At 38.4% G+C, this 27,222-nt stretch overlaps 1 protein-coding gene across 4 annotated transcripts in view; it reads left to right on the top strand.

Annotated features, from left to right (window-relative positions):
- pde4ba (phosphodiesterase 4B, cAMP-specific a) overlaps positions 1-23,912 on the top strand; it is a 466,474-nt gene extending 442,562 nt beyond the window's left edge. For 3 of the 4 annotated variants that reach the window (XM_055642053.1, XM_055642052.1, XM_055642055.1), the window contains 9 exons: positions 2,131-2,224; positions 8,764-8,942; positions 10,773-10,871; positions 11,036-11,200; positions 14,470-14,569; positions 16,468-16,622; positions 16,739-16,861; positions 19,387-19,569; positions 20,367-23,912. In XM_055642053.1, the coding sequence (XP_055498028.1) occupies positions 2,131-2,224; positions 8,764-8,942; positions 10,773-10,871; positions 11,036-11,200; positions 14,470-14,569; positions 16,468-16,622; positions 16,739-16,861; positions 19,387-19,569; positions 20,367-20,756 (1,488 nt within the window). In that variant the 3' untranslated portion in view covers positions 20,757-23,912. Of the gene's footprint in view, positions 1-769; positions 1,030-2,130; positions 2,225-8,763; positions 8,943-10,772; positions 10,872-11,035; positions 11,201-14,469; positions 14,570-16,467; positions 16,623-16,738; positions 16,862-19,386; positions 19,570-20,366 lie in introns of those variants that run through there. The other variant, XM_055642054.1, reaches the window with a different exon arrangement.
- The last annotated feature ends 3,310 nt before the right edge of the window (positions 23,913-27,222 follow it).

Here is a 27,222-nt window from a genome sequence, read left to right as displayed (position 1 = left end):
AATTAGGATTATCTACCTGCTTGTTCTCAGTAAGGTGCAACTGATTTATTAGGTTGCTATGTAAAGCAAACTACTGCACAATATGAGTAATTACAAATAATATTAGTTAAAATCTGCAAAAAAAGAATATAGAAGCAAATAGCATGATAATGTACATGCTTCTGAAAATATATAATTTTTATATTTAAATAACTTTCAGGATAAGAAACAGCTAGGTGGAATTAATCTGTGCATGTAAACCTGAATTTAATCTGTGTGTCAGCAGAGAAATCTAAACCTCAGAGAATTTCCCTAATTTTGACTGCAAATCAATAGGATTTTTATTCTCCTTATTTTGTGCAATTGAGAAGATTGGTTTTGATCATAACTCTATCTTGGACTACTAATGCGATTCTATTAGATTGTCATTATGTTGAAAGGTATCTGACAGTAATGTAGGCGGGTGCTAAAATCAGATGCTATTCTCTACTGAAACGGGAACACCATCTGCATTTACTTTACATAAATAAGACAGCTGATTTACATAAGAATAACATTGGGTTCTGTTATTTCCTATATTATGCTCTAACGATCTAGATTCTGCAATCTTGCAGACAAAAAACCTTTTGCCTCTTTGTACTGGCATTAATATGAAGTAACAACCCCTCACACCCTCTAGCGAATAGACCAAAGCTATTCATAATTCATAAGTGCTGTGAAGTGCACACACTTGTATGGTTTGGGTTCCATGTGACCCTCTGATTTCATTATCTCAATTCTGTCAGTGCAAATGCGCAGACACTATCTTTCTCAGGATCTATTGCATGCACTGGATTTTCCTAGGCAGTGAGAGAATAAACAGATTTTTGGGAACAAATTTCCTTCGAACATTTAAGCTGCTAATAAAACATTGTGGCCATTACTATTGAAACTATTCGTGTGGAATTGCCCAGCTAAATTACTTATTTTGTACACGGCTATTGTTGTATCTGTTGAGCCAAAATGCCTGAAGCAAATTATTTACTCTCTGTTTCTTGGGGTTATATCAAGGTGAGTAGATTTATTAAATCATTATAAGTATTTTTGAAATATGTTTTTTAGTGTTAGAAATATAGCTCTAATATAAGATGCTAAAACCTTTGAATTACAGTACTTTATTCCATATTGGCAGTATGCTTGCTATTTTAATTTTAAATGAATATCAATAAAGTTGGTAAGGCTGAATTAAAATGTTGCATTTTATGAACAAAGGGAAATAAAAGAAACACGCAGAAAGACTCCGATCAGGAAATTCACATTATCTATATAAAAGTTTTTAAATGCATTTTACAATTTGTACAAGCTGTGTAGTGAAGGAAAGATAAAAATGTTCAAAGATGCAGTATATTTTTAAATAATATTTAGCACTTTGGGCAACAAGGTATATGCTTCAAATCCTTTTGTGAGCCATTTATCTCTAATGTCCATAGTTTTAGTACAAATATCTGTGTAAAATGTCAAATTATAGAACAAAAGAACATTAAGCTGCTATCAGATTCAGCAAAAAAATGTAATACATGTTTGAGCTAAATTTATTGTTGCAAACCTCAAATGGAAATCAACCCAGCTATCTGGGTGGGGAAATTATAAATTTGTACTGTTATACACTGTAGATTATTTCAAAAATTTAAATACACACTTTTATCAACAAGGTTAAATTAATTCTAAAGATGCGACAAAAATGTTTTCCCGCATTGACAGTTAGAACTAATTCATTACCATGTTGTTACATGATTACAATATTATTGCATATTGTGTAAGTAAATATTATTGTGCTCAAGTCAAATATCACTTAATCCACTCTAAGCTACTCTATATCCCTTATTAATATTTAACATTTGGAAGACTTGTTATCTGTGAACAAGTGCTAAATTGAGAGCAATGGATCAATTTTAAATGCATTTTAGAATCTCAGATCCACTGCCTGTTAAGTAATCAGTTTAATATTGAGCTTAATTAAAACATTTAATACAATATGTGCCAATAAATGTGAAGATTCATAGTTCCTTCGACTTGATTAATGCCTGAATTGATGAAATTATCTGATTCAGTGATATTGAAATGGTTAATAAGAATAGTTGATGCTGATTCCTTTGTTTGCCTCGTCAACAGTTCAAAAGAATGCTGAATCGAGAGCTCACCCATCTCTCAGAAATGAGTCGCTCAGGCAACCAAGTATCCGAGTTCATTTCCAATACCTTTTTGGGTGAGTCTGCAAAGTCACCTTCCACTTGCATGTCACAAAACCAAAGCAATCAACATTTAAGATTTATTTTTTAAATATCTAGCACAATCTGAAACTACTCTTCATTACTACACCATTAAAAATATATCTTCTGATGTAGTAGGAGGCATCCCCAATATTTCCATGTTTTGTTAAGATGTACACTTTATTATATATAGTTAACTACAAATTTCTACTAGCCTTTTCCAAGAATATTTTTCGAGATCCAGGCAAATAAGCATTGGCTGTATTGTTACTCTCACCATTACTTGTTGAATAAGTCTTTGCCGCCTCCACAGCTCAGATGTGTCCAAAAAATATTTGCTAAAGAAGAACATGAAGGTCTAGCTTTTGGAGGTTTAGGAACAATGGGAAACCAAGTTGTATCTTAACTGTACCATAAATGTAAAATCTAAGGACCAAAGTTGTGCAAATGAAAGTCAAAGAAGCCATTATAAGACAGAAACAAGAATAAAACTGTTAGAGACATCAGCCAAACTTTAGGCTTACCAAAATCAACTGTTTTGAACATCATTAAGAAGAAAGAGAGCACTGGTGAGCTTACTAATCACAAAGGGACTGGCAGGCCAAGGAAGACCTCCACAGCTGATGACAGAAGAATTCCCTGTATAATAAAGAAAAAATCCCCAAGCACCTGTCCGACAGATCAGAAACACTCTTCAGGAGTCATGTGTGGATTTGTCAATGTCCACTGTCCACAGAAGACTTCATGAACAAAAATACAGAGGCTGAAGTGCAAGATGCAAACCACTGGTTAGCCGCAAAAATAGAATGGCCAGGTTACAGTTTGCCAAGAAGTACTTAAAAGAGCAATCACAGTTCTGGAAAAAGGTCTTGTGGACAAATGAGATGAAGATTAACTAACTGAAATGGGGGGACAATGTATAAACACTGCTGTAATTTCTACATGGTGAAACCAAAATGTATAAAAATGGCCTTTATTAAAACCTGACAATGTGCACTTTAACCATATGTGATTTTTTTTCTCTCTAATACAAATCTCAAATTGTGGAGTACAGAGGCAAATAAATAAATGATGGGTCTTTGTCCCAAACATAATGGAGGTCACTATGTTCTTTTGCTGTTTCACATAATTTATAATTGTGAAGTGATTTGCTTGGCAGACTAGTGGAAACATCGTTAAATTTCCATATAATCCCAGTGAAAATGTGAACTGACTTGAGCATGCGTCTTCCTTTCAATTGTTCAGCTTTTTTTTTCAAAGCCCCATCAAATCTCCCTGGGGCTTCATTTTTATGCCACTGTTGACCAATATGAAATCAATTAATTGGTTTTAATTGTCTCAATTTTCACCACAGGTCTGATATTGATTTATTGTGAGGTGTTGGTCATTTCACTCTGACACAATTATTCACAGAATAAATCTGTTTATGGTTCAGTTGGTAAAGGATTTCCCTCACTTGAAGATTCACACAGTACAGCCATCCTTCAAACAAATCACCAGTGTTTCTAAAACAGTAATTGTAGTGAGTCAGGTTAGTGGATCTCTGCTTTGAATTCATAAGTTCTTGGAGCAGAATTAGGCCTTTTGACCCATCAAGTCTATTCAGCCTCTCAACCCCATTCTCCTGTCTTCACCCCATAATCCATGACCACCTTTCTAATCAAGAATCTGTCAATCCCTGCTTTAAAAATATCCATTGACTTGGCCTGCACAGTCATCTGTGGCAATGAATTCCACAGATTCACCACCCTTTGACTAAGGTCATTCCTTCTCATCTCCTTTCTAAAGGTACTTCCTTTTATTCTGAGGCTATGGCCTCTGATCCAAGACTCTCCCACTAGTGGAAACATCCTCTCCACGTTCACTCTACCCAGGCCTTTCGCTATTTGGTTAGTTTCCCCTTATCCTTCTAAACTCCAGTGGGTACAGGCCCAGTGCCTTCAAACACTCATCAGATGTTAACCTACATGTTAACCAACAGATATTAATCCAGCAGCATGGCACAAATTTGCTGAGACCCTTCTGCATTTAGGCAGGGGTATTTGCTCAGGTTAGGCACAGCACAAGATCCTTAGTCATCCCAATGAAGACTTTATGGTTGTGAAGGAACAGCATAAAAACAAGATGCTACATTTATAAATTATTTCACTGCTCTTAGAAAGTAATTGAGTAACTGTTCTAATTGCCATCATTTTAATAGTTTTAAATGTTTCTGAACATCACAGAGATAAGGAAAAGCTTGTGAAAGTTGACAGAAATAGTGTTTTATGCCAAGCTTCTTTGAACCTACTTGCGTACTTTGATTATATTGTACATTCTTTGTGCTTTACAAGGGCCTCGTTGATCTGTTCAAGGACATTCAGTAAAATTCTGGTCATGATGTTATTGAATGATGTAATCGCATTAGGAGAAGTACAAAGGAGATTTAAGGATATTTCCAAAACTAATAAATTTTAAGGTGAGATTGGGTAGGCTGTGGTCTGAGCAAAGTGCATATAATTGAGGGAAAACTTGATAGAGTGAGCAGGGATGTTCAGAAAAATCAACTAGGGATCATGTATTTAAAGTAACTGATTGAAGAGAGTTTAGGAAAACAAGTTTCACCCGGGAAGTAGGGTCTAGAAATGGATTCATACGTGGATTCAGCAGCAGGTATTACATTTTTTAATGTGTACATTAAGTGTTCTAATCCAAAGGGCAATGGGCAAAGTGCCTGGCCTAACACTTTCTGGCCAGCCATTTCCTTTAAATAAACATTCCCACCTGTACAATGTGACAGACCACACCCCATAACTTGAAATTAAAAAACAGAAAATTCCTGAATTACTCAACTTCTAGAGAGAGAAATCGTCATTGTTTCAGATCAATGGCCTCTCATCGAAAGAATTAAAAGTTAGAAAACAGACAAGTTTTAATGTAGAGGTGGGAAAGTTACCGTCCCCAGGGTTTTTGTTTTTATTTTGAATTTTTAGTATCTGCAATTTTCTCCTTTTTAAAAAAAAAAATTCCAAGCCTTGTACCCCTGCCAGTAAAACTAATGCACTCTAGCCCAGATGTTATCAGATGAATCCCTCAAAGGGGTGCCAGATGAAACACCGTTGTTCTATCTCCATCGTTGTTTCCATGGAAAACAGGATTTGATGGAGTTTCATTTCAAAACTTTGAAATTCAAATAACTGGTCCTTTGTGTCCTCTGTCAAAGGAACTTTGCATTTGAAGTTGATTTTTTTGAGTTCTCATCCATCATTCCCCAAGCATCATTCAGTTACAGCTTGTTAATGTATCTTGTGGATATGAATTTCTTTCTTTGCCCTCCAGTTTCTCCTCATCTCTCCTGAAGGGCAAGCCTTGGAATATCCCTGACTATGTGACGATTGTTGTAATTCAGGCTTGGCACTGTTGTAATGCAGTCTGACTGAGGATCTGTGACTGCTCGTTGAAAAGATGACAGAGTGCTATTGAGACAGTGTCATTAATCTTTCTGCAGCTGCTCACCAGCAGCACCCAATTTGTCAAGAAAGTATTAGAATGGGGAAACCCTTTACTGATAGTACAGACTAAACAACATCCATTAATGTCACTTTGATAAGATGCTTGTGAATAATGCCTCTGTAATGTCCCGCTTCATTGCAACCAGATTCAGCTTAATTGCTTTATGTTACAAGGGTCTTTAATTAAATTGGGTCAGTTGAGGAAGAGGCTCTAGGTATTGTGGTGCAAACAATGCCTCCACAATGTTTGGGACAAAGACCCATCATTTATTTATTTGCCTCTGTATTCCACAATTTGAGATTTGTAATAGAAAAAAATCACAGGTGGTTAAAGTACATGTTATTCGATTTTAATAAAGGCCATTTTTATATATTTTGGTTTTACCATGTAGAAAATACAGCAGTGTTTATATATATTCCCCCAATTTCAGGGCACCACATTGGTTGGGACACAGCAATGTCATGTAAATGAAAGTAGTCATGTTTAGTATTTTGTTGCATATCCCTTGCATGCAATGACTGCTTGAAGTCTGCGTTTCATTTGGTGATGCTCTGTCAGGCCTGTATTGCAGCCATCTTTAGCTTATGCTTATTTTGGGGGCTAGCCCCCTTCAGTTTTCTCTTCAGCATATAAAAGGCATGCTCAATTGGGTTCAGATCAGGTGATTGACTTGGCCACTCAAGAATTGACCATTTTTTAGCTTTGACCATTTTTTAGCAGTATGTTTGGGATCATTGTCTTGCTATAGAATGAACCCGCTGGCCAATGTGTTTTGAGGCGTTTGTTTGAATTTGAGCAGATAGGATGTGTCTATACACTTCAGAATTTTTTATGCTACCACCATCAGCAGTTCTATCATCAATGAAGATAAGTGAACCAGTACCTTCAGCAGCCATACATGCCCAGGCCATAACACCGCCATCACCGTGTTTCACAGATGAGGTGGTATGCTTTGGATATTGGGCAGTTCCTTTTCTCCCCCATACTTTGCTCTTGCCATCACTCTGATATAAGTTAATCTTCGTCTCATCTGTCCACAAGACCTTTTTCCAGAACTGTGGTTGCTCTTTTAAGTTCCAAACAGTTGATTTTGGTAACCCTAAGGTTTGGCTGATGTCTATAACAGTTTTATTCTTGTTTCTCAGTCTCAAAAAGGCTTCTTTGACTTTCACTGGCATAACTTTGGTCCTCATGTTGATAAACAGCTATAAACGTTTCCAAAGGTGATGGAAAGACTGGAGGAAAGACCAGTTGTTGAGAGCTCTCTTAGACCTACATTAATAATAATAATGATACAATAATATATTTTATTGTCATTGCACATAAGTGCAACAAGATTTGGTATGCAGCTTCCATCTGATGTCATAACTTAAATAACTAATAACATTTAGATTTAGATACCCCGAGAACATGGTTTGTAAAATGAACATTAAAACAGTAAAATAAGGAGGCAATTAAACACATCTGAGCAATTGCAAACACCTGTGAAGCCATGTGTCCCCAAACATTATAGGGAGGGGGGGGGGGGGGGGGGGTTCTATGCAGCTGTAATTTCTAAATGGTGACACCAAAATGTATAAAAAATACCCTTTAAGAAAATCTAACAATGTGCACTTTAACCACGTGATTTTTTCTATTACAAATCTTAAAATGTGGAGTACAGAGGCAAATAAATAAAGGATAGGTCTTTGTCTCAAACATTATGGAGTGCACTGTAAATTATCCTGGTTGATTATACCTCTTATCACCCAAAGAATATAATGATCTATCATCTTAATAATTGAAGACAAACTATGGCGGGATGTCATCAATTCAATGTGACTGAAGAGAAACCGAGGCTCTGGTGCTGAATGCAAAATGCACTTAGTCTTAATGTAGGCAATGGGATTGTGGGATTTAATATGTAATTAATTTTAAAAAACACTTTGAGAATACCATCAGAAGAGGTTCCTGATAATTAAAACATCGGCAATTCCGGCTACTCAGGGCACCATTGTGAATGTCAATGAACTTTAAGACGTATGCAATTTCCTCTTACTCTTTAGGAAATAGTCATATGTTTTAGCCTTTTTTCCCCCTTTAATTCACATCTTCAGAGTTACACTTAAAGTGTACTGTGCATTAAATCCAGATTTTAGTAAAAGTTTCTAAATAGATACGATATCAGTTAGAGAAATTAGTTTGTCATAATCTTAATACATACCTCATCCACATCAATGATTAAACATTAAAGAGGAAAAAAAACAATGTTAATCACAGTAGGATAGATACAAAAAGCTGTAGTAACTCAGTGGGACAGGCAGCATCTCTGGAGAGAAGAATGGGTGGAGTTTCGGGACTTTTTCAGAGCTATTCTTTGGTAACTGAATGGCAAGCTGATGCCAAAGAATAGCTGCTTTGCAAAGCATTGGACAGCAAACGGTGCCCATGCAGTTTTACATTGTTATTCTACATTCAGAACAAAAATCAGCAGGAAAAATATTTTAACCTCATCACTACATCCCATCAAAAATCACATTTAAATGATCAGCAATATGCTGCTTTGCGAAACCATGTTATAAATCAAGATAAAATTCAACTATGACAATGGCTTGCAAGGAAAATTAAATATGTTTAGGAAGGAACTGCAGATGCTTGTGTAAACCGAAGATAGACACGAAAAGCTGGAGTAACTCAGCGGGACTGGCAGCGTCTCTGGAGAGAAGAGTCAGGATTCCTTCTCTCCAGTGATACTGTCTGTCCCACTGAGTTACCTCAGCTTTTTGTGTCGCTCTTCGGAAAAATTGAGTAGGCTGCTTAATGAGCAGTTCCTCTGTAACTGCCCGTATTCTCTTCCTGACAAAGAATTGTGTACTGCAAAATGTTTCCAGAAAATGTACGTTGATTTTCAACCCACTGTTGTTATCTATGTACTGAGTTTGTAAATATGCCTCTGCTTTCAGTACCCCTCTCTATTACAATTACCCCCGGACGATAATACAAGAGAACCTTTTGAGCTTCCAATTTATTGCAAGGTGTCATATGTTCTGCTCTCTCATTATAGACAAGCAGAATGACGTGGAGATGCCATCCCCCACACAGAAGGACCGAGACAAGAAGAAAAAGCAACAGCTCATGACACAGATTAGCGGAGTGAAAAAACTGATGCACAGTTCCAGCCTCACACACTCAAGCATCCCTCGATTTGCTGTGAAAACTGATATGGAAGATTGCCTTTCCAAGGTACAAAGCAAGCCCTCATAGGCAGATTAATAACATCGGAACATGAGAAAATGAATCAGACGTTTTGCTGCACAACCTGACCTCCTTTCAGTGAGATCTTGCTTGGTCTGTGACCTTGCCCCATTTACCTGCCTCAGTCCCAAATTATTTAATTGCGTGATTGCCAGACATCAAATAATCATTTAATTGTTTTAAATCATTCTATAAAAATGAATATATTTGTGGCAAAGCCAGCATTTATTATCGAGGATGGTTGTTACGAGAAGTAATTAGTGACTCAGCATTAACTATCATTTGCAGGAAAGTCTCAAACTTCTACTACATTTTGTACTTTTACTTTTGAGGGCAGTTTATAAATTTTGAGCTACATTGGCAAATTCCCTGACTCATGGAAAGATGTTCTCTCTACCTACTCTTCGTTTGTTTTATCATCTTGTCATGGTTATCAGATCAGATAGAAAATTGAACAGTGCAGCACAAACACAGGCCCTTTAGTCCACAACATCTGTGTTGAACATGATGCAAAGCCACAACTTATCTACCTGCACATAACCCAAATTCTTCCATTCCCTGCATATCCATAATCCTATTCAAAAGTATTTTAATTGCCACTAACATATCTGCTTCAGCCACCACCCTTGGCAGCACACACCACCCTATCCATAAAAATACTTCCCCTGCACATCTCCCTTAAACTTTGTCCTTCTCACCTTAAAACTATGCCCTCTAGCATCACCTTTTAGCTATTTCAGGGAATAGAGTCCCTCTCGGTGGTGTCCCTCATTGGAATACTCATCAGGTTCAGGTATCATTCTAGTACATCAATGTTGAACATGCCCAAAGATCAATACATGCTCCCAAGGTGTAATGCCCAGGATCACGATTCACAGTATGTCAAGTCTGGACTAATGACACAAAGAAGCTGGAAATATTCGTAGAACATAAAGTACTGGAGTAACACAGCAGGTCAGGCAGCATCTTTGGAAGACATGGGTTGGCGATGTTTTAGTTTGGGACCCTTCTGCAGACTGGCTGGACTGATCAAGGCATTGCTTAGCTGAAGCCTTGCTTTCTAGTCTTCCACGTGTAAAGTCAGCATTCCATTAACTTTTCAATTTATTTTGAACCTGTCCATGAAATTGAAATAATTGATGTACCTGGGCCTCCTTGGGGCCGGCGTTAATAAACAATTTATCAACTTTGTTTTTTTTCAATCGCATACTCAACTAATCCATCAATAGTCACTACCATCGAGTGATCTATTGTAGTCGCTGCCTCAAAAAGGCTGGCAGCATCATAAAGGACCCACGCCATCCTGGCCACACACTCATCTCCCTACTACCTTCAGCTAGAAGGTACAGGAGCCTGAAGACTGCAACGTCCAGGTTCAGGAATAGCTACTTCCCCACAGCCATCAGGCTATTAAACTCAACTCAAACAAAACTCTGAACATTAATAGCCCATTATCTATTTATTTGCACTTTATCTGTTTTATTTATTCATGTGTGTATATATTTATATAATGGTATATGGACATACTGATCTGTTCTGTATTCATGCCTACTATATTCTGTTGTGCTGAAGCAAAGCAAGAATTTCATTGTCCTATCTGGGACACATGACAATAAACTCTCTTGAATCTTGAATCACTATCTCCATTCATAAAAGATCCAGACGCGTGTTAGCATCAAAATGAGCATCTCCTTTCAGGGAATGAAACTATTATATGAGCATACATTGGATAAAACTGTAGAACTGTACAATATGGTTTTCATAAATATCCCAAGAATTTAGTGTAATTGCTGTATTTCACTATCCTTGTCTTTGCAGGAGCTCGACGACCTGAATAAATGGGGACTTAACATATTTAAAGTGGCAGAGTTTTCAAACAATCGACCGCTCACCTGCATCATGTACACCATCTTTCAGGTTCGTAGGGCCAAGTGGGCAGAGAATACTGAATATTTCTGCTTCAGTAGACACCACCCTTAAATATATTTCAGTGCACTGCTTTATAAAGTAAAACTAATCATTTTTTTGCATCAGTTTTTTTATTGATTTTAGCTTGACGTGCAATTTGCATTTTTCAATAGGAGAGGGATCTGCTGAAGACATTCCAGATCCCCGTGGACACATTTGTCACATACATCATGACACTGGAAGACCACTACCACGGCGATGTCGCTTATCACAACAGTCTCCATGCTGCTGATGTTGCACAGTCTACGCACATTCTTCTTTCAACGCCAGCTCTCGACGTAAGTGCAATTTTAACGAGCAAAAAAGGAAAAGTCTGCATTTATATTTGGCCCATTCTAACCAGAGAGCACCCCAGATTGTTTTGCAGTCAATTAATTATTTTTGAAGTGAAATGTAGAGAATCACAACTGAAGCGTTTTGTTACCAAATCCTCTTTGCCAAATTCTCAATGTGTTACAATAAAGATTCATTGCACCTTCCCTTCTGATAATTCCTTCCAATCATGAAATGCATTATCCTCCTGTCTTCCAACACTGATTATACATTATGTCCTAAGCTTGGTATCACCTAACCATGGCTTGTTGATTCTTTACTATAGGTATCAGCTTGACCCAATGGTTATAATAGTTGGTTAAAGTGTAGTCAGAAACACATATAATCTATGCTTCATTTCATGGTAATACTGCATTATTGGTTGTGTGAATGCTTCACATTCTTCAGTGAGCCATTGTAGACGTAGAGATTTTTGCTTCAGAAACTGTTTTGATCAAATACTTGACCAACCTTCACTCCAAAATGAGTCCCACACAGATGGATCAGTAAAGCGGTTGTCTCATTTGTGGGCGCTTGATGTTAAAATACCTCAAAGATAATTATTTGGTTGTGAAATTCTTTGGATTAAAGGATCCAAAAGGTGCTTTAGTGCATTTTCAGAAAGTTATTTAAGCCTGTAATTATGTAATTCCGTACAATTATAGCTGTTTTCTTCAGGTCAATAATCTAATTTTAATATATAACAACTGAAATGTATTTTTCTGGGAAGTAAACATTCTGCATGATGTCTTTTATAATTTGGAGCTAACTGCTGAAAGGCTTCTCCAGGAGAACAGTTTTATTCAACATGAAACAATAAAATCCACAGTATTGCCAGTTCTTAGAGAATGTATGTTTTTCTCTCTGGCACAATTATTGATTGCTATTTCTCCCTATTTCTTCAGATAATGCTTCATGTAAGACGTACTTTTTCAAAGCACACTCGAGTGCAAATGACTAGTCTTGTGCCTTCCACTTGCCTCCTCTTTTTTAATAGAGAGTGAGGATGGTCATTTAAATGTATGAAACATCGCAACTAAACATAATGCTAACCATAGAAACAAGAAACCGCAGATGCTAGTTTACAAACAAAAGACACCAAGTTCTGAAGTAACTCAGCAGTTCGGGCAGCCTCCCTGGAGAACTTGAATAGGTGACATTTCAGGTCGAGACCCTCTTCAAACTGAAGTGGCCCGCTGAATTACTAGAGCACTTAGTGTGTTTTTTAAAATGCTAACTATTCTTAGCCCCGCCCCACTTCAATCACATCTTTACAATCAAATACAAATCGTACTTGTCCATTCCCTTTCCCAAACCCAGGAATACTGAAGCTAATTGTCGACTAGGCTTCACTGACCTGGTTAAAATGTATAGAATTCAATGCAGAAATGGGATATAACTTGAAAGCATCCTGGTCAGTATTGCACAGTGAATATATGTAGCAGTGTGTTTTCTCAATCGGCTTTTAAGCAAGAGTATTGATTGTGGATTTCAACATTATATGAAATACCCCAAATGTCGGGTATATATTTTTGCCCTTTGTTTTCTCCAGTAATCCCTTTAATGTCATGCATCCAAGATCCACTTTCTGCTCCAGTGGAAATGTTTTCCTCCAGCTAATAAAACGAGACAGTAATGTTCTGGGACTTGGACTTGTTTATCCAGGGCAAGGAAATGTCAGACTTTACACATGAACTCCCGTGACTTGAAAAGCAAAACTGGCTTTAACCAGTATTTGTGACTGTCTGTGAGTGCATTAAATAGATGTCTCCAAACATAATATATTACATTGAAAGTTCACATTGGGTTAGAAATACATCCTTCATCCCTTACACTAATTTTACAATGTAAATATTGGCTGCATTCTGCTTTATTAAATTAGCTGCATTGAGTTGGGTGTTGGGTGAATTCGAAGTTGAAACTTTGTGAAGCCAGAATTATCATCTTTGGCTTCCACCACTAACTCCTTTGTCCCATCAGTGCTTCTATTTCCTCCCTTTCCACTGCTCAGGTTAATCCAAACTGTCCGCAACCTGACTGCTCAACTTTACCCCAAGCTGAAATATAACCCAGTCTCTTCTTCCCAGCTATTTTGACTATACCTCGTGTCACCTGCTGCCTTTTGTTCCATCATTCCTGCCTAGCACATCCCTGTCTGTCTGACCATCCTCCACAAAATTCAGCTCATCCATAATTCTGCTGCAGTATCTGATTCCATGCAAAGTCCCATTCACTCATTCAGTCAGCTACAGTGACGCTTTGCCATTTTTTCACAAACCTTAAATTCTCACTTTGTATGTTGGCCTTCTGTAGCCTCCCTCTCTATAACTTTCTCCAGCTCTACTGCATCTGAATTCCTCAAAGTCAGTCTCTTGTGAGATCACCGTTTACTCTCCCTGCCATTGGTGACCAGAACCTTGGCTCTGGAATCCTTTAAACAAGCCCTCTCTCCCTCCATACCCCTCCCTGTTCTTTAATATTAATGTTTAATGTTTTGACTACGCTATTACTTTTCACACCAAATATTTCTTTTGGTTGATCATTGAGATTTGCTGATTAGGCTTCAGGTGATTTTTCTATATTGAGTACTCTATAAATGCTATGGTATATGGGAATAATTAATAAGAAATCAATGCATTGTTTTATGGCTCATCACTAGGATTTATTCAAGTCAGCTAATAGTATTGCATTTTTGTCAATGAACATTATCTTTTTTCCATTTGATTTTTATTTTCTCAACATCCTAGATTAGACATGAACCAATTTCCACTTCATCCATCTGTGGGGAGCTGCAAATATATATTTTCCAGGGGTAGCTACTGCACATATGACAGAGGAGCACATGTGACAATGAGCTGTACATCCAGTAGCAGTAAATGGGAGATAGGGATTGAGTTGAAATAGAGATTTAAAGATCTTCTGTGCCCTTGTCTTGCATCTTAGCACTTCAGGACAGCACATTCGCAAGAGCACATTGTAGCCAATTGAATTTACCTACAATGAATACTATAAGGGCCTTGACCCAAAACGACACATATTCCTTTTCTCCAGAGATGCTGTCTGACCCGCTGAGTTACACCTGCTTTTTGTGTCTATCGTCGACGAATACAATAAATGTTGTTCCACAAGGATTTTTTTTACAAACCGATATTTGGGGACACAAAATGGCTGTGGATCCTATTTGTGCTATTAATGCCATCATTCATTACTCATCCATGTCTCTCTGTTTCTCCAGGCTGTGTTCACAGATCTTGAGATTCTTGCTGCAATTTTTGCAGCTGCAATCCATGATGCAGATCATCCTGGTGTCTCCAATCAATTTTTAATTAACACCAGTAAGTATATGGATGATGATGAATTTGCTTCAACCACTGCCTAGGAGGCTCTTGTCTTCATTAAAAAAAAAAATTATTTGTGTTTTTTTTTGTTTGCTATCTGATTTCTGATTAGATTTTAAATATATAAAAATATAAGAAAAACAAACACTTCTACCTTTGCTCATTCATTTTAGCCTTTCTCACCTTTTCTGAAGCATAATCCGAACTTGTAATTTTATTGCATTTCAATGGGCGTCAATTATCTTTGTGTTGTCTTCACATACAAGCTTTCATGAAGTGACAACAGCAGGAGAAATTTTCTAACCAGCTTTAAAAGTAGCAAATAGAACTTATTTTTAAACTTGGCAGAGAATATTTGGAAGTTTTCCTTTGTCCATCAGTGCTTTCCAGATGGTCTACTCTCGTCGTTTTAGTATTCATTGATATAGAGAGAAGTGCAATAAGAAGATAATACTCTGGCTCGTGTGCAGTTCCAACCATCAAGGATGAAATCTTACCCCAAGCATCTAGCACCGGATTTGAGAAAAGATGATGAACTTTCCAGTAAATTTTATAAGTAAACTGAGGCATATAAAATGACAAATCTATTAAACTAGTACCACAAATCATGTACATCCTACCCTTTAAAGAACTCTACCCACTCAGGCCGTACATTGCTGTATTAATGTGCACCGTCGCTATTATTCAAGCTTTTCAAGGTAGTGTTTAAATCTCTGAATAATATGGGGAAATGGTTATGTTTTTATATGACTAAATGCAGATGAAAAATAGCCAGTTATAAATGTATTAAATTTATTATGAAGAAATGCTGATTTCTCTGAGAAGATCTCTAATTGGTATTATTTACGTGTCACACCAACACAGTTATTGTACTTGTGTATTTGTATTTCCCTATTTTAGTTTAGTCTGTTCTAACACTCGGTGGGTGTGGTGACTAATTTTGTGTGGGCGGAATGAGCGACGAGAATAAAATTAATTCCAAGTAGTCCAATTAAATCCAAATAGTTTCAGTTTCTAACGGAATCCTAAGATTCATCACTTTTTATTTTTGTGTCATTTTTCAACCTAGTTTTAAAATGGAGCCATTCAAACCTATTTCCTTTGTTTTTGCTCCTCATGAATTGCCTCAGTTTAAGGAGATTTTATTCTTTGTCTCTCTTCCTAATGGTGGCCTGGTTGTCCAACTTCCTAAGTAACCTGTCTAATTGGGCATTGTTTGCATTGTAGCAATTGTACAATATTATATGATTTTACAATATTATACAATATGATGTACAATATTAACAAATTCACTTGGCAATAGAAAGCTTGATCAGAATTTAACGCCCCCTCCCCCACCATCACCTGCAGGGGCCCTGATGCCCATTGTAAAACACTCACCACTCTCTGAGCTCAGATGGCAGAGCACTGATTTAAACTTAGACCACTCAATGTCATGGGCTCAGAGTGGACTGAGCATTTTTTCCTAAACAATTCTCTCTACATCTTAGATCTGTTAACACCACTGCCTACGTTTGAATATTTGATGTGCAATTCTAATAATTTATGATGTGTGATTTACCCAGAGGAACTGTTAATCATGCTTTATAGCCATAGGTTAGCTAGCAAACAACAATGTCCAGCGTTCTTATGTCCTACCTCTTTTTTTATCCTCTCTCCCAATCCAACATGGAGAAGAGTTCTGATGTTTTTTGTCGTGAATTCTTTTAAAAAGGAAGTCCAATATTGTACTTGTGTCAATCCTTCAGTAACGTTGCATGCCTGCGCCTTAAGGAGCTACACTGAATTTATTTTCAACGAAACACATTACCTAATTCACAAAGGATCAACAACAGATGGGTTTTTTCAGTTTTTTTTCATCGTATATACTTTCTTGTCCCTGTTTGTTTTTTCAGATTCCGAGTTAGCACTGATGTACAACGATGAGTCTGTGTTAGAAAACCACCATCTGGCTGTAGGTTTTAAACTGCTACAGGAAGACTCCTGTGACATCTTTCAGAATCTCACCAAAAAACAGCGGCAGATGCTAAGGAAAATGGTTATTGAGATGGTAAGTAACAGGCCATGTGGTCTGGTGTTAAAAACCAATGGGCGTCTTTGGTTTTGTGGAGATTTAAATCTTGTAATAATTTTATTCAAGTGTTTAAATTTGTTTCTTTGTTCTAGGTGTTAGCCACTGACATGTCAAAACATATGACCTTACTAGCAGACCTCAAGACCATGGTGGAAACAAAGAAAGTGACGAGTTCTGGTGTTTTGCTACTTGATAATTATACAGATAGAATACAGGTGAGTAACATGATCTGAAAAATAAATGAAGTAATGTAATGTAATTGAAGTATAAAAACATCCAAATTATCCACGTAAATCTGCTATCCAATTTTAGTCTGAGCTATAATTGACTTGGATGCTTCTGCAAGAAAGGCTACTGAAGAAAGATACGATCGAGGTATTTAAAATGATGAGAGGCTTTTTTGATAGGAATCTACAGCTATTTTTCTCAGATAAGGCCTGAGTCGAGAGTCAAGAGTATTCAGTTGTCATCTGTACTGAAAACGGAACAATGAAATTCTTACCAGCAGCAGCAGCACAAAAGCCTGTAAACACAGTACTCAGAGATAACATAACAAACGAAAAAAATCATAAAAACCCAATATTATTGCAATTATTGGAATAATTGGGTAACAGTTTTAAGACATTACGTAGAAAGATTACAGGGGAATTGTGGAGAACGTACAGTGGATGAGGAAATGGATTTTGTTCTTTTAAAATACCTTGATGGGCACTTAATGTGTTAGAATAATCAAAATTACACACCAAGGGCTGGCAAATAGGATGAGTCTGAATAGAATTGGTGGCCTTTGCTGTTATTCATTGATCCTAGATATTTACCCACTTAGCAGCATTAGTGGGTCATCCAATCTAGCTGTATTAATTAATTGATTGCTTTAGTCGAAGAGCATTTCACTAGCACCACTACCCCAACTACCTCCCAGGACATGCAACGTGTGCCCAGATCAAGCTGAATGCTTTAACTGATTAGAAAACATAGTAAAACAGAAAAATAGGTGCAGGGGTAGGCCATTCGGCCCTTTGAGCCAGCACTGCCATTCAAAATTATCATGGCTGATCATCTAAAATCAGTAACCCATTCCTATTTTTCCCCCATATCCCTTAATTCCTTTAGCCCTAAGAGCTAAATCTAACTCTCTTGAAAACATCCAGCGAATTGGCCTCCACTACCTTCTGTGGCAGAGAATTCCACAGATTCATGACTCTCTCTCATCTCAGCCCCAAATGGCATACCCTTTATTCTTAAACTGTGACCCCTGGTTCTGAACTCAAGGGGCTTTGCACAACAAGATCGCTAACTAATCCTTCCTCATTATACAATACCAAGTCTAGGATGGCCTGTCCTCTAGTTGGTTCTTCTACATATTGGTTTAAAAAAACCATCCTGTATACATTCCAGGAAATTGTCCTCCTCAGCGCTGCTACCAATTTGGTTGGCCCAATCTATATGTAGATTAAAGTCATCCATGATAACTGCTGGACCTTTGCTACACACATCCCTAATTTCCTGCTTGATGCTATCCCCAACCTCCCTACTGCTGCTTTGTGGTCTGTACACAACTCCAACAAGCGTTTTCTACTCTTGGCGGTTTTGAAGTTCTACCCATACTGATTCTACAGCATCCAAGCTAATGTCTCTCCTTGCTATTGCATTAATCTCCTCTTTAACCAGCAAGGCCACCCCACCTCCTCTTCCTTTCTGTCTATCCTTCCTGAATATTAAATACCCCTGCATGTTTAGCTCCCAGCATTGGTCACCCTGGAGCCATGTCTCCGTAATTCCAACTATATCATATTCCTTAACTACTAACTGCACATTCAATTCATCCACCTTATTACGAATGCTCTTCGCATTAAGGCACAAAGCTTTCAGGTTTGTTTTTCTTATCTCCCTTCTACCTTTTGCTTCTGTCCTCTTTTTATGGCCCTCTGTTTCCTTGCATTGGTTCCCATCCCCCTGCCCGGTTAGTTTAAATGTGACATTTCTTACACACAAGAAAATTGCAAGCCAGCTTTCAGCAGGTGACATTTTTACACCTCTAAAATAGAGGATGACATGACGAGAATAATGAAGTGCAAGTTTTGAAGCATAGCCTGGAAATTGAATTAATAATCATTTGCATACATGCTAACATAAATTAGAGAACAAAACAACAACCATTGTCTCAATATGAATAGGAGCATGTCCTCTCAGTCCACCAGTTTTCATGCTGTGGTATTTAGTTACCAGCATTAGTGCCAGCATAGCCAGTGCCAGAGGAATAAGAGCAAGGAGACTTTGAACCAAAAAGTACTCAGAGTCAGAACAGGAGGGGAAAGAAAAGTAAAGGAAAAAAGTATCTAGCAGGCCGATGTCCCTGATCACCATTCACAGTCTAATTTCTCTGCTTAATGGAGGAAACAATGTATTGACTGCAGGGGATACAAGGGATTCTCCAATGTAGAATCACAACACAAGGAGCCTGAAACATTGTGCAAACCCAAGTGCAAACTATTCCCTCTCCAAGTTATGATCCCGAATACCAATAAAGTACACTGATAATCAAAGGGAAGAGGTCAGACAAGGTACAACATCTCCTTGCATCTCATTCATCTACTTTGGGATAAACTGAACTATGGAGTGTATTGTTGTAGCTGGCTTTATAGCCAAAGGCAGGCCAGAATAATTTGCCTCCTTTGATCATGTTGTTCTTAAGATGATTGTGTGATACTTAACTTTAACTGTCTGATTTTGCTGCTAGGTTCTGCGTAACATGGTGCACTGTGCTGATCTGAGCAATCCCACAAAGTCGCTTGAGCTGTACAGACAATGGACGGATCGAATCATGGATGAATTCTTTCACCAGGGAGACAAAGAACGTGAGCGGGGCATGGAAATAAGCCCAATGTGTGATAAACACACTGCAATCATTGAAAAATCACAGGTAGGCGATCATTTATGTCGTTGTTGAGTAATGTTCAAAACCTCCGCAAATCGTTTTATTAGTAGTCTGACTTCCTTGTTTTTGTACACACGGCCTCTCTTTACAAAGTGAAAGATCCTTGATATTTTTTTAACCTCTTCATCATCTTGATCTTCTGTCTTCAAAGATTTGCCGTTATAAACATATAGGTGTGTCTGTGCTGTGCACTCTATTTTGTATCATTTAATTTATATTTCCTCTCTTCACTGGTTCTGAAAAGTCACCACCTCGCATTTCCCTCATAATGTTTTGTATACTTCTTTTGTCTGCCGTTTTCTTATATTTGCCAACTCTTTTCTGTTTCCTACATGTTAGTTTGGTGTCATCTTTATTGACATAATGCCCTGATTGCCCGAGTGTCGGTTCTTCAAGTGTATCAAAAAGAGCAGAGGATCATGTGAAGCAACATCCCATTCAGAAAAATACGTTCATCACTACAGTTATTAGTGATTTTACTAGGGTGATGGGATGGGATAAGTGTCTTTGATTAATGGAAAAGGATCAAGCCTGTTTGATTCTGAGCCTCTGCTTTTAGACAATCAGTACATTGGATTTATATCCATTCTCCCTGGTGCTTTGGCCATTTATGTAGAAAGGATGCTCTTGCCTGAATGTACCTGTTCCATTAAGTTCCAAATGAAGCACTTAGTCAGTGTGTTCTGTACAAACCAACAACACTGTATTTCCAGCTTCATCTATGTATTTTATAATCTTTTGTTTAAAGATGCCGTAATTTTAAATATCTTTTTTTAACTCAGGTTGGATTCATTGATTATATTGCACATCCATTATGGGAAACATGGGCCGACCTCGTTCATCCCGATGCACAGGATATTCTGGACACATTAGAGGACAATAGGAATTGGTATCAGAGCATGATTCCCCAGAGTCCATCCCCTTCCCCCGATGACCAAGAGAAAGAAGGACATTGTTCCACGGAAAAATTCCAATTTGAGCTCACGCTAGAAGAAGATGAGGATTCCGAAGGAACTGAGAAGGAGGAAACTAGTCTGGGCGAAGAGGACAGTAGCTGTCAGAGTTGTGAAACAAAAATATTTGTTGCACTGGAGTCTGAAAACCAGGAAACTGAGGTGGAGGAAACGCAACTAGATCCTCTCATTGAAGACACATCACCAGCAGATACGTAAATTGTCTCCAGAAGCGGACACATTGTCACGATAATAAATTATCTGTTGGGGAGAAGCCTATGATGTGTGTTTATAATGCAAGATAGACCTTTGCTGAAGAAAGTTTACCATTGTGGTTCAGATGATGAACTACCTTTGATGGCACGGTTGGAGAGACAAAGGCGGTGAAAACATATGGACGTTTTGATGTATGAACTTAATTACAAGCAATGTTTATTTGAAACCGGGGGGGGGGGGCAAAAGCCACCCAACAGTGAGGGTGAACATGCAAATGATGACACAACACTGAGAGATTTTGTACTGCAAGACACTGAAACTGTATGTCAGTCTAAACAATATGAAATAGCTTTTCATGTAGGAAAATGGTCTCTGTTAAGTCAATGACGTCTTAGGACTGTGTGCCTTTTGAAAAATGTTATTGTCCTTCCAGAAGTATTTTATTTAAGTGAACACAATTTACTAAAATCCTCACCAAACTTTTCTACATTTGAAGAATAGTGGCATGAACAAATCCATTTATAATTCTCTACAACATTAAAGTAAATGAGAATTAAGTCTTCCAGTTTCCATCCTAAACAACTGCAATATCTTACAGTTAATAACAAATTGTTTATAAAATGTATTCTTTGGTGCATCTTTACTTTTAAAGTTAAAAAGGGACAAAGAGTTGCAACATTTTTTATGAATTCCAATCAGTTTAGTAGTTTAAAACATTTTCTTTTTTATACCTGCCTTTTTAAAAATAAACATTTTTGGGAGATTTTAAATAGCTACTTGTTACAGTCCTTGAAGGAGGTAAGGCAATTTATCAAAGTAAATTTGATAATTTAAACACAATATCAAGTAATTGTCCCTGTGATAAGGTAACCGTTATAACAGTCCCAACTAACAATGTATCCAATAGTTAAGATAATGAGTGAGATGTTGAATATCATCAGTCAGTTTCACCTCCAGGGCAAGTTTGAATCCAGCTCAGAATGATGTGTTGAAAGACTCCTTTTTTTCTGTTGGATCCAAAGTGAGGAAACTGGGGACACTCAACTCTGGTATGGACCTTTCAGGAAAGTTGATCACAAATCCAAAGATCTGGGTCTAATTTCATGTTAGTTCTGAAAGCCACATGGGTGACATGTTAGGGGAATGAAAAGATTCCTAAGATCATGCAGATGAGAGAAACCTTCTTGGGATCAAGCATGCAAAGTAACCAAATACATCCCCATCGTGTCAGTTAACATTTTGTTAAATCATTCATACCACATCCTTTTGGGATTTGCGTCTATTTTTCAGGAAATGCAAGGGAATTTTCCAAAGCAGCGGGCCTGTTTTATGCCTGCTGATAAATCTTCTTAAAATCTTTAAGGTCTAAAATGGAAAAGAATTGCATCTCACAAAATTTGTGCCTCTATTTTTGTGGGTGCAAAAGCATAAACCCAAGAGAAAAAATAGAGACAGTATGCTGCTTCAATATTTCTGTCAATAGAGATAAATATAGACCTCATTAGTTGGGTTTGTGTTATATTGGCATCTTTCGCATTCCTCCACAACTTTTTCATTCTCTGCGGGAAATATTTTGGTATTTATAGAACGCCAGTTTCCAGGTTTTCAAAGTAGGTTCATGATCTGAGCTGAGACTTTCACTCTGGCAAGCCACCAGTTTCATAGCAATCGTTGCAATACAAACTTGCAGCTTTGATTTGTTGATTTGTTGACAAAACATCCGTTAATCCCATCAGATCTTTCTTTTTGCCTCTTACGTTAGTAAGATATGAGCTGGAAATGTGTACACCAACATGTATTAACAACACTAATAAGTTCAAACAGATTATTTATGATGTAATTTTAGTTTAGGTACCAGGGTCAGGTAAAAGGGAATATTTTCATTTTTTACTCTTCACAATAAAAAGTCCAGATTGGGAAAAGGATTCAGCTCTTGAATATCACACATTTTCAAAATTCCATCTCCTTAAAAACTGGTATTTTAACACTTGTATATTGCTTGATCCATGATAGCGCACAAATCTCAAACACACACACACTTTATTAATGATAGATATGATCATCTACAATAAAAAATATATATTTTCAAAGGGAACTATGTTTCACTGGATAATTGGGCATTTAGATAGAGATGGCAATGCATAGCAATGCTATCCTCCCTTGTTTATACTGCAAAACTATGGCACCACTCCTCATTGTTCCTATTCATGACATTAAAGGTCACAGAAATACATTGTCTACATGCAGGCTAATTCTAACCAACAATTTTAAACTAAAATATGGCAACAATAGTTTGTATTTGGAGACATTATGGAACATTTAGATATCTTTAGGTGTATCATGTAGAACTATGAGTTTGTTCATTGAATGCATTGACCTATTAATTTATTCAGGTGTCTTGACATTCCTTACCAGCTTTATGGTTCAGTTGGGCATCCTTTGTACAGCATTGAAACCCATATTCTTAGAACACATCCTTTTTCTATTTAGAGATATGTATTTATACCATGTACATATTGTATAATGTTTACTGTAAATTATTAATTTATACCTTAACATTGCCTTTAAAGTGGTGGTGTTACCGTGTAGAAAGTTTCAGGTGTGAATTCCCTTCTTACTTTTTTTTTTATTATTGTGTAATATTGAATAACCTGAGCAGTGGTGATAAAGAGACATATGGAACCCAGAGGTCACAGATATTAACGTAAAGATTTTTCAGTTATCTAAAGTAATCCACCACAGATTACAATCTAAACCTATTCAATGTGCAACTATGAAACAATGTTGGAGATAACTGTTAAAAAGAAAAAAATTACAAAACACAAAAAAAAAAAATTGCAGTCTGATGTCCGTACCTTGTTAACTACGTTTTAAGCTTTTGGTCCAAATTGTGTTAAAAATGGTTCAACAGATTGAAACGTCTGCATGAATAATGGGTTTATATGTCTGTTAAACATTGCAATGTTTCAGGTGGCGATTTCCTTAATGTTTTCTGAGTCTCACACAATGTATGGTATAGTATTGTATATTGTGTTCAGAAACCTTTTAAGAGATTTTTATAAAAAGTGATTAAACAAAAGCATGGATATATTTTATGTTCTTTCAATTTTATTGCATTTTGGAAGTTATTAAATAGCACAGATGGTGCTTTTAAACTCAGTGAGAATAATACTGCATTTTTATTTTCAATCTTCTTCTGTCTTCACACCAATGACCCCACCATTGTTCACTTAATGGAATCTCTGCAGTAGATTGCAGCCATTCGTATTGTCCACCTCTAATAGCTTTTGACAAGGCTGGCCTCCTTGAACCATTGGCCTCTGTATTGAAGTTACTGCAATGATCTGTTCAGGCGAGGATAGCAGACTAGACAAAGGAGAGTGGGTGCATGTGGTTTGCCTGGATTTTCATAAGGCTTTTGATAAGGTACCGCACGTGAGGCTGCCAAAAAAGATGAGAACCCATGGTATCAGAGGGAAGATATTAGCATGGGTAGCAGGTTGGCTGGATGGCAGAAGACAGAGAGTGGCAATAAAGGGGGCATTTTCTGGTTGACTGCCAACAGGGGCGGAAAACCAGGGGGGGCAGAGGGGACATGTCCCCTCCATGTTTTGAGAGGTGGGGGACATCCCCCCCAAGTTTTTGTAATCCGAATTTTAAAACCCAGTGAAATTTCCGCTTTCCGCGAGACAGTGGGGGTGGGACTGATGATCGAGGGCGCCGATTGGACGAGAGAGACGTCGGTTAGCAGGCAATGGGAGCGGGACAGGATTCGGCGCGATGATTGGAGGAGGGGGGAGGGGGGGGTGTGACTGTGGATAGAGTGCGGTGATTGGAGGAGGGAGACGTGGCACAGACCTGCGCCTCATCCGCAGCCAGGATCGATCCCGGCCGGGTCTCTGGCGCTGTCCTGATTGCCCCCCCCCCCCCCCCCTCCCCACGGGTGGCCAGAGAAGTCGGCAGCAAAGATCCTCCGCTATAGGATCTTTGGTCGGGAATCAGACAGGCCAGTGCAGAGAACCAGCGCTAAACCCAGCTAACTCTGCCTGTCCCGCTAGGTGAGCCTACAGCCTTCCTGGGCTTGCGGGAAATATGGCCAGCGAGGAGAAGCAGCGCTGGTGTCCCGTCAGTCCAGACAGGGCTTGTAGGTTAACCCGGCGAGACAGGCAGAGTTGAGCTGCATTTAGCGCTGGATTGAGCCTCCGAAGCCTCGCACGTGTGTGTGTGTGAGTGTGCGCATGCGCGCGCGGTCGCCAAGAAATTGTGTTTCCTTCTGCCCCCTCCATGTTTTGATAGCGAGTTCCGCTCTTGACTGCCAGTGACTAGTGTTCCACAGGGGTCGGTGCTGGGGCCGCTATTCTTCACAGTGTACATAAATGATTTGGATGAGGAAATTGAAGGCTTTGTGGCTAAGTTTGCTGATTTTACGAGGATAGGTGGAGGAGCAGGTAGTGTTGAGAAAGCATGGAATCTGCAGAAGGACTTAGACAGGTTGGGAGAGTGGGCTGAGAAGTGGCAGATGGAATACAGCGTAGCAAAATGCAGAGTCATGCATTTTGGTGGTAGGAATAAAGGCATAGACTATTTTCTAAATGGGGAGATAATTCAGAAATCAGAGGTGCAAAGGGACTTGGGAGTGCTGATGCAGGATTCCCAAAAAGTTAATTTGCAAGTTGAATTGGTAGTAAAGGGCCTGTCCCACTTGGGTAACCTAATCCGCGAGTTCTGGTGAGTTTGCCTCGACTCATACTCGCAGCATGGTCGTAGGAGGTCTTTGTAACTCTCCTTCGTGCTCAAGAGTGGTCGCTGCGTACTCAAGGCCTCAGCTAGGTAGCGGCGTTTTTTTCAATATGTTAAAAAATGCCCACGAGTAAAAAAAGGTCGCCATGGAAAAAATAGATACTTTTTTTACTGGTAGGTCGGCATGTTAGTCATAGGTAGTCGAGGGTAGTCGAAGATAGTCTTCATCATAGTTGAAAGAAGGTTGGAGGGAATCGAAGGAGGTCAACTTCACTCTCCACTATTCGGTGTCCAATTTTCCCGAAGTTAGTCGTAGCTAGTCGAAGCTAGTCTTCAACATAGTCGAAGGAGGTTGAAGGAGGTCTTCTACATAGTGGAAGGAGGTCTTCAACATGATATTTTTTTCAAACTCTCCTAAACTCTTCTAAACCTGCCAATTAGGTCACCCAAGTGTCACAGCCCCTTAAGGAAGGCAAATGCAATGCATTTATTTCGAGAGGACTACAATACCAAAGCAGGGATGTAACGCTGAGACTTTATAAGGCACTGGTCAGACCGCATTTGGAGTATTGCGAGCAGTTTTGGCCCCGTATCCAAGGAAGGATGTGCTGGCATTGGAGAGGGTCCAGAGGGGGTTTACAAGAAAGATCTCAGGAATGATTCGGTTATTAGTTACAAATATTTTACCAGAATTTGCAGCATCATCTGTGTGTGATTTACAAAATGTTACTGTACATAGATGGGCTGTGAGAAATGGCAATTTGCCACACGGATCCCCCACTTCAACCAATGTGTTCCAACTTGCGCACTTGAAACCTGAACCCAATGTATTATATTGCCTGAGAGAATGTTCGACAGAAACTCTGTTTTGAAGTAACCACTACAGACCTCCACTCTACTAATGTTCACAGTTGTATTATTCAGGGCTGGCCATTTGGGTGGTATTCAACATTGCCATGGTCCCAGCAGCCCTGGAAACCATTATATGTACTGGAGCATTTTACCCTCTTTGTTTACAATCTTCCCAATAAATGTTAATTTGATTAGAAACCAGGCATGTTTCCAACATCTCTTTGAAGGGATTTATTGAGATGGAATTACTGCCTTTTGCTGCAAAGTTTGTGCCACTACCTAGGAGTGCTAAAGTACCATCAAAGTACTGTGCATGCACTGAATACTAACTGAGGCAGCAGAAGGCGAACAAGAAGAATATAAAGAACCATTAAAGAAATTCTAATACAAAAGGAAATAGAGGGAATGAATGACTGCACGAGATATGTAAGGTGCAGTCAGATACCACTGAAATATGTGTTGGGTCCTCAATTTTCTTCACTAGGCCAATACTGATGCACTCCAGTGAGTGATTTACGGAGAAATAGGCTGACAAATATCAGCTTAATCAGCTTGTAACATTGAACGGTATATATGGGTGATGAAAACCTTCAAGCATCAGCTGGCCCTTTTTGTTTCGGCTCTGTAAATGAACTGCTTATACTGTATGTTATCTAACAACACAAAACACAGAAGTAAAAGCCCTGATACCATGCAGCAGCAGCAGCAGCAGCAGGCGGATCTTAAAAAAAGCATTCAAATGTAGAAGCAAGGAACTGCAGATGCTGCTTTACAAAAAAAGACATAAAGTGCAGAGTAACGCATTGGGTCAGGCAGCATCTCAAAGGACATGGATAGGTGACGATTCGGGTCAGGTCTGAATAAGGCTCCTGACCCA

This window comes from Leucoraja erinacea, chromosome 10, assembly GCF_028641065.1.
Source record: "Leucoraja erinacea ecotype New England chromosome 10, Leri_hhj_1, whole genome shotgun sequence".
NCBI classification, from domain to species: domain Eukaryota; kingdom Metazoa; phylum Chordata; class Chondrichthyes; order Rajiformes; family Rajidae; genus Leucoraja; species Leucoraja erinaceus.
The sequence above is the reverse complement of the archived record's forward strand: the minus strand, read 5'-3'. Positions and strand labels throughout refer to the sequence as shown.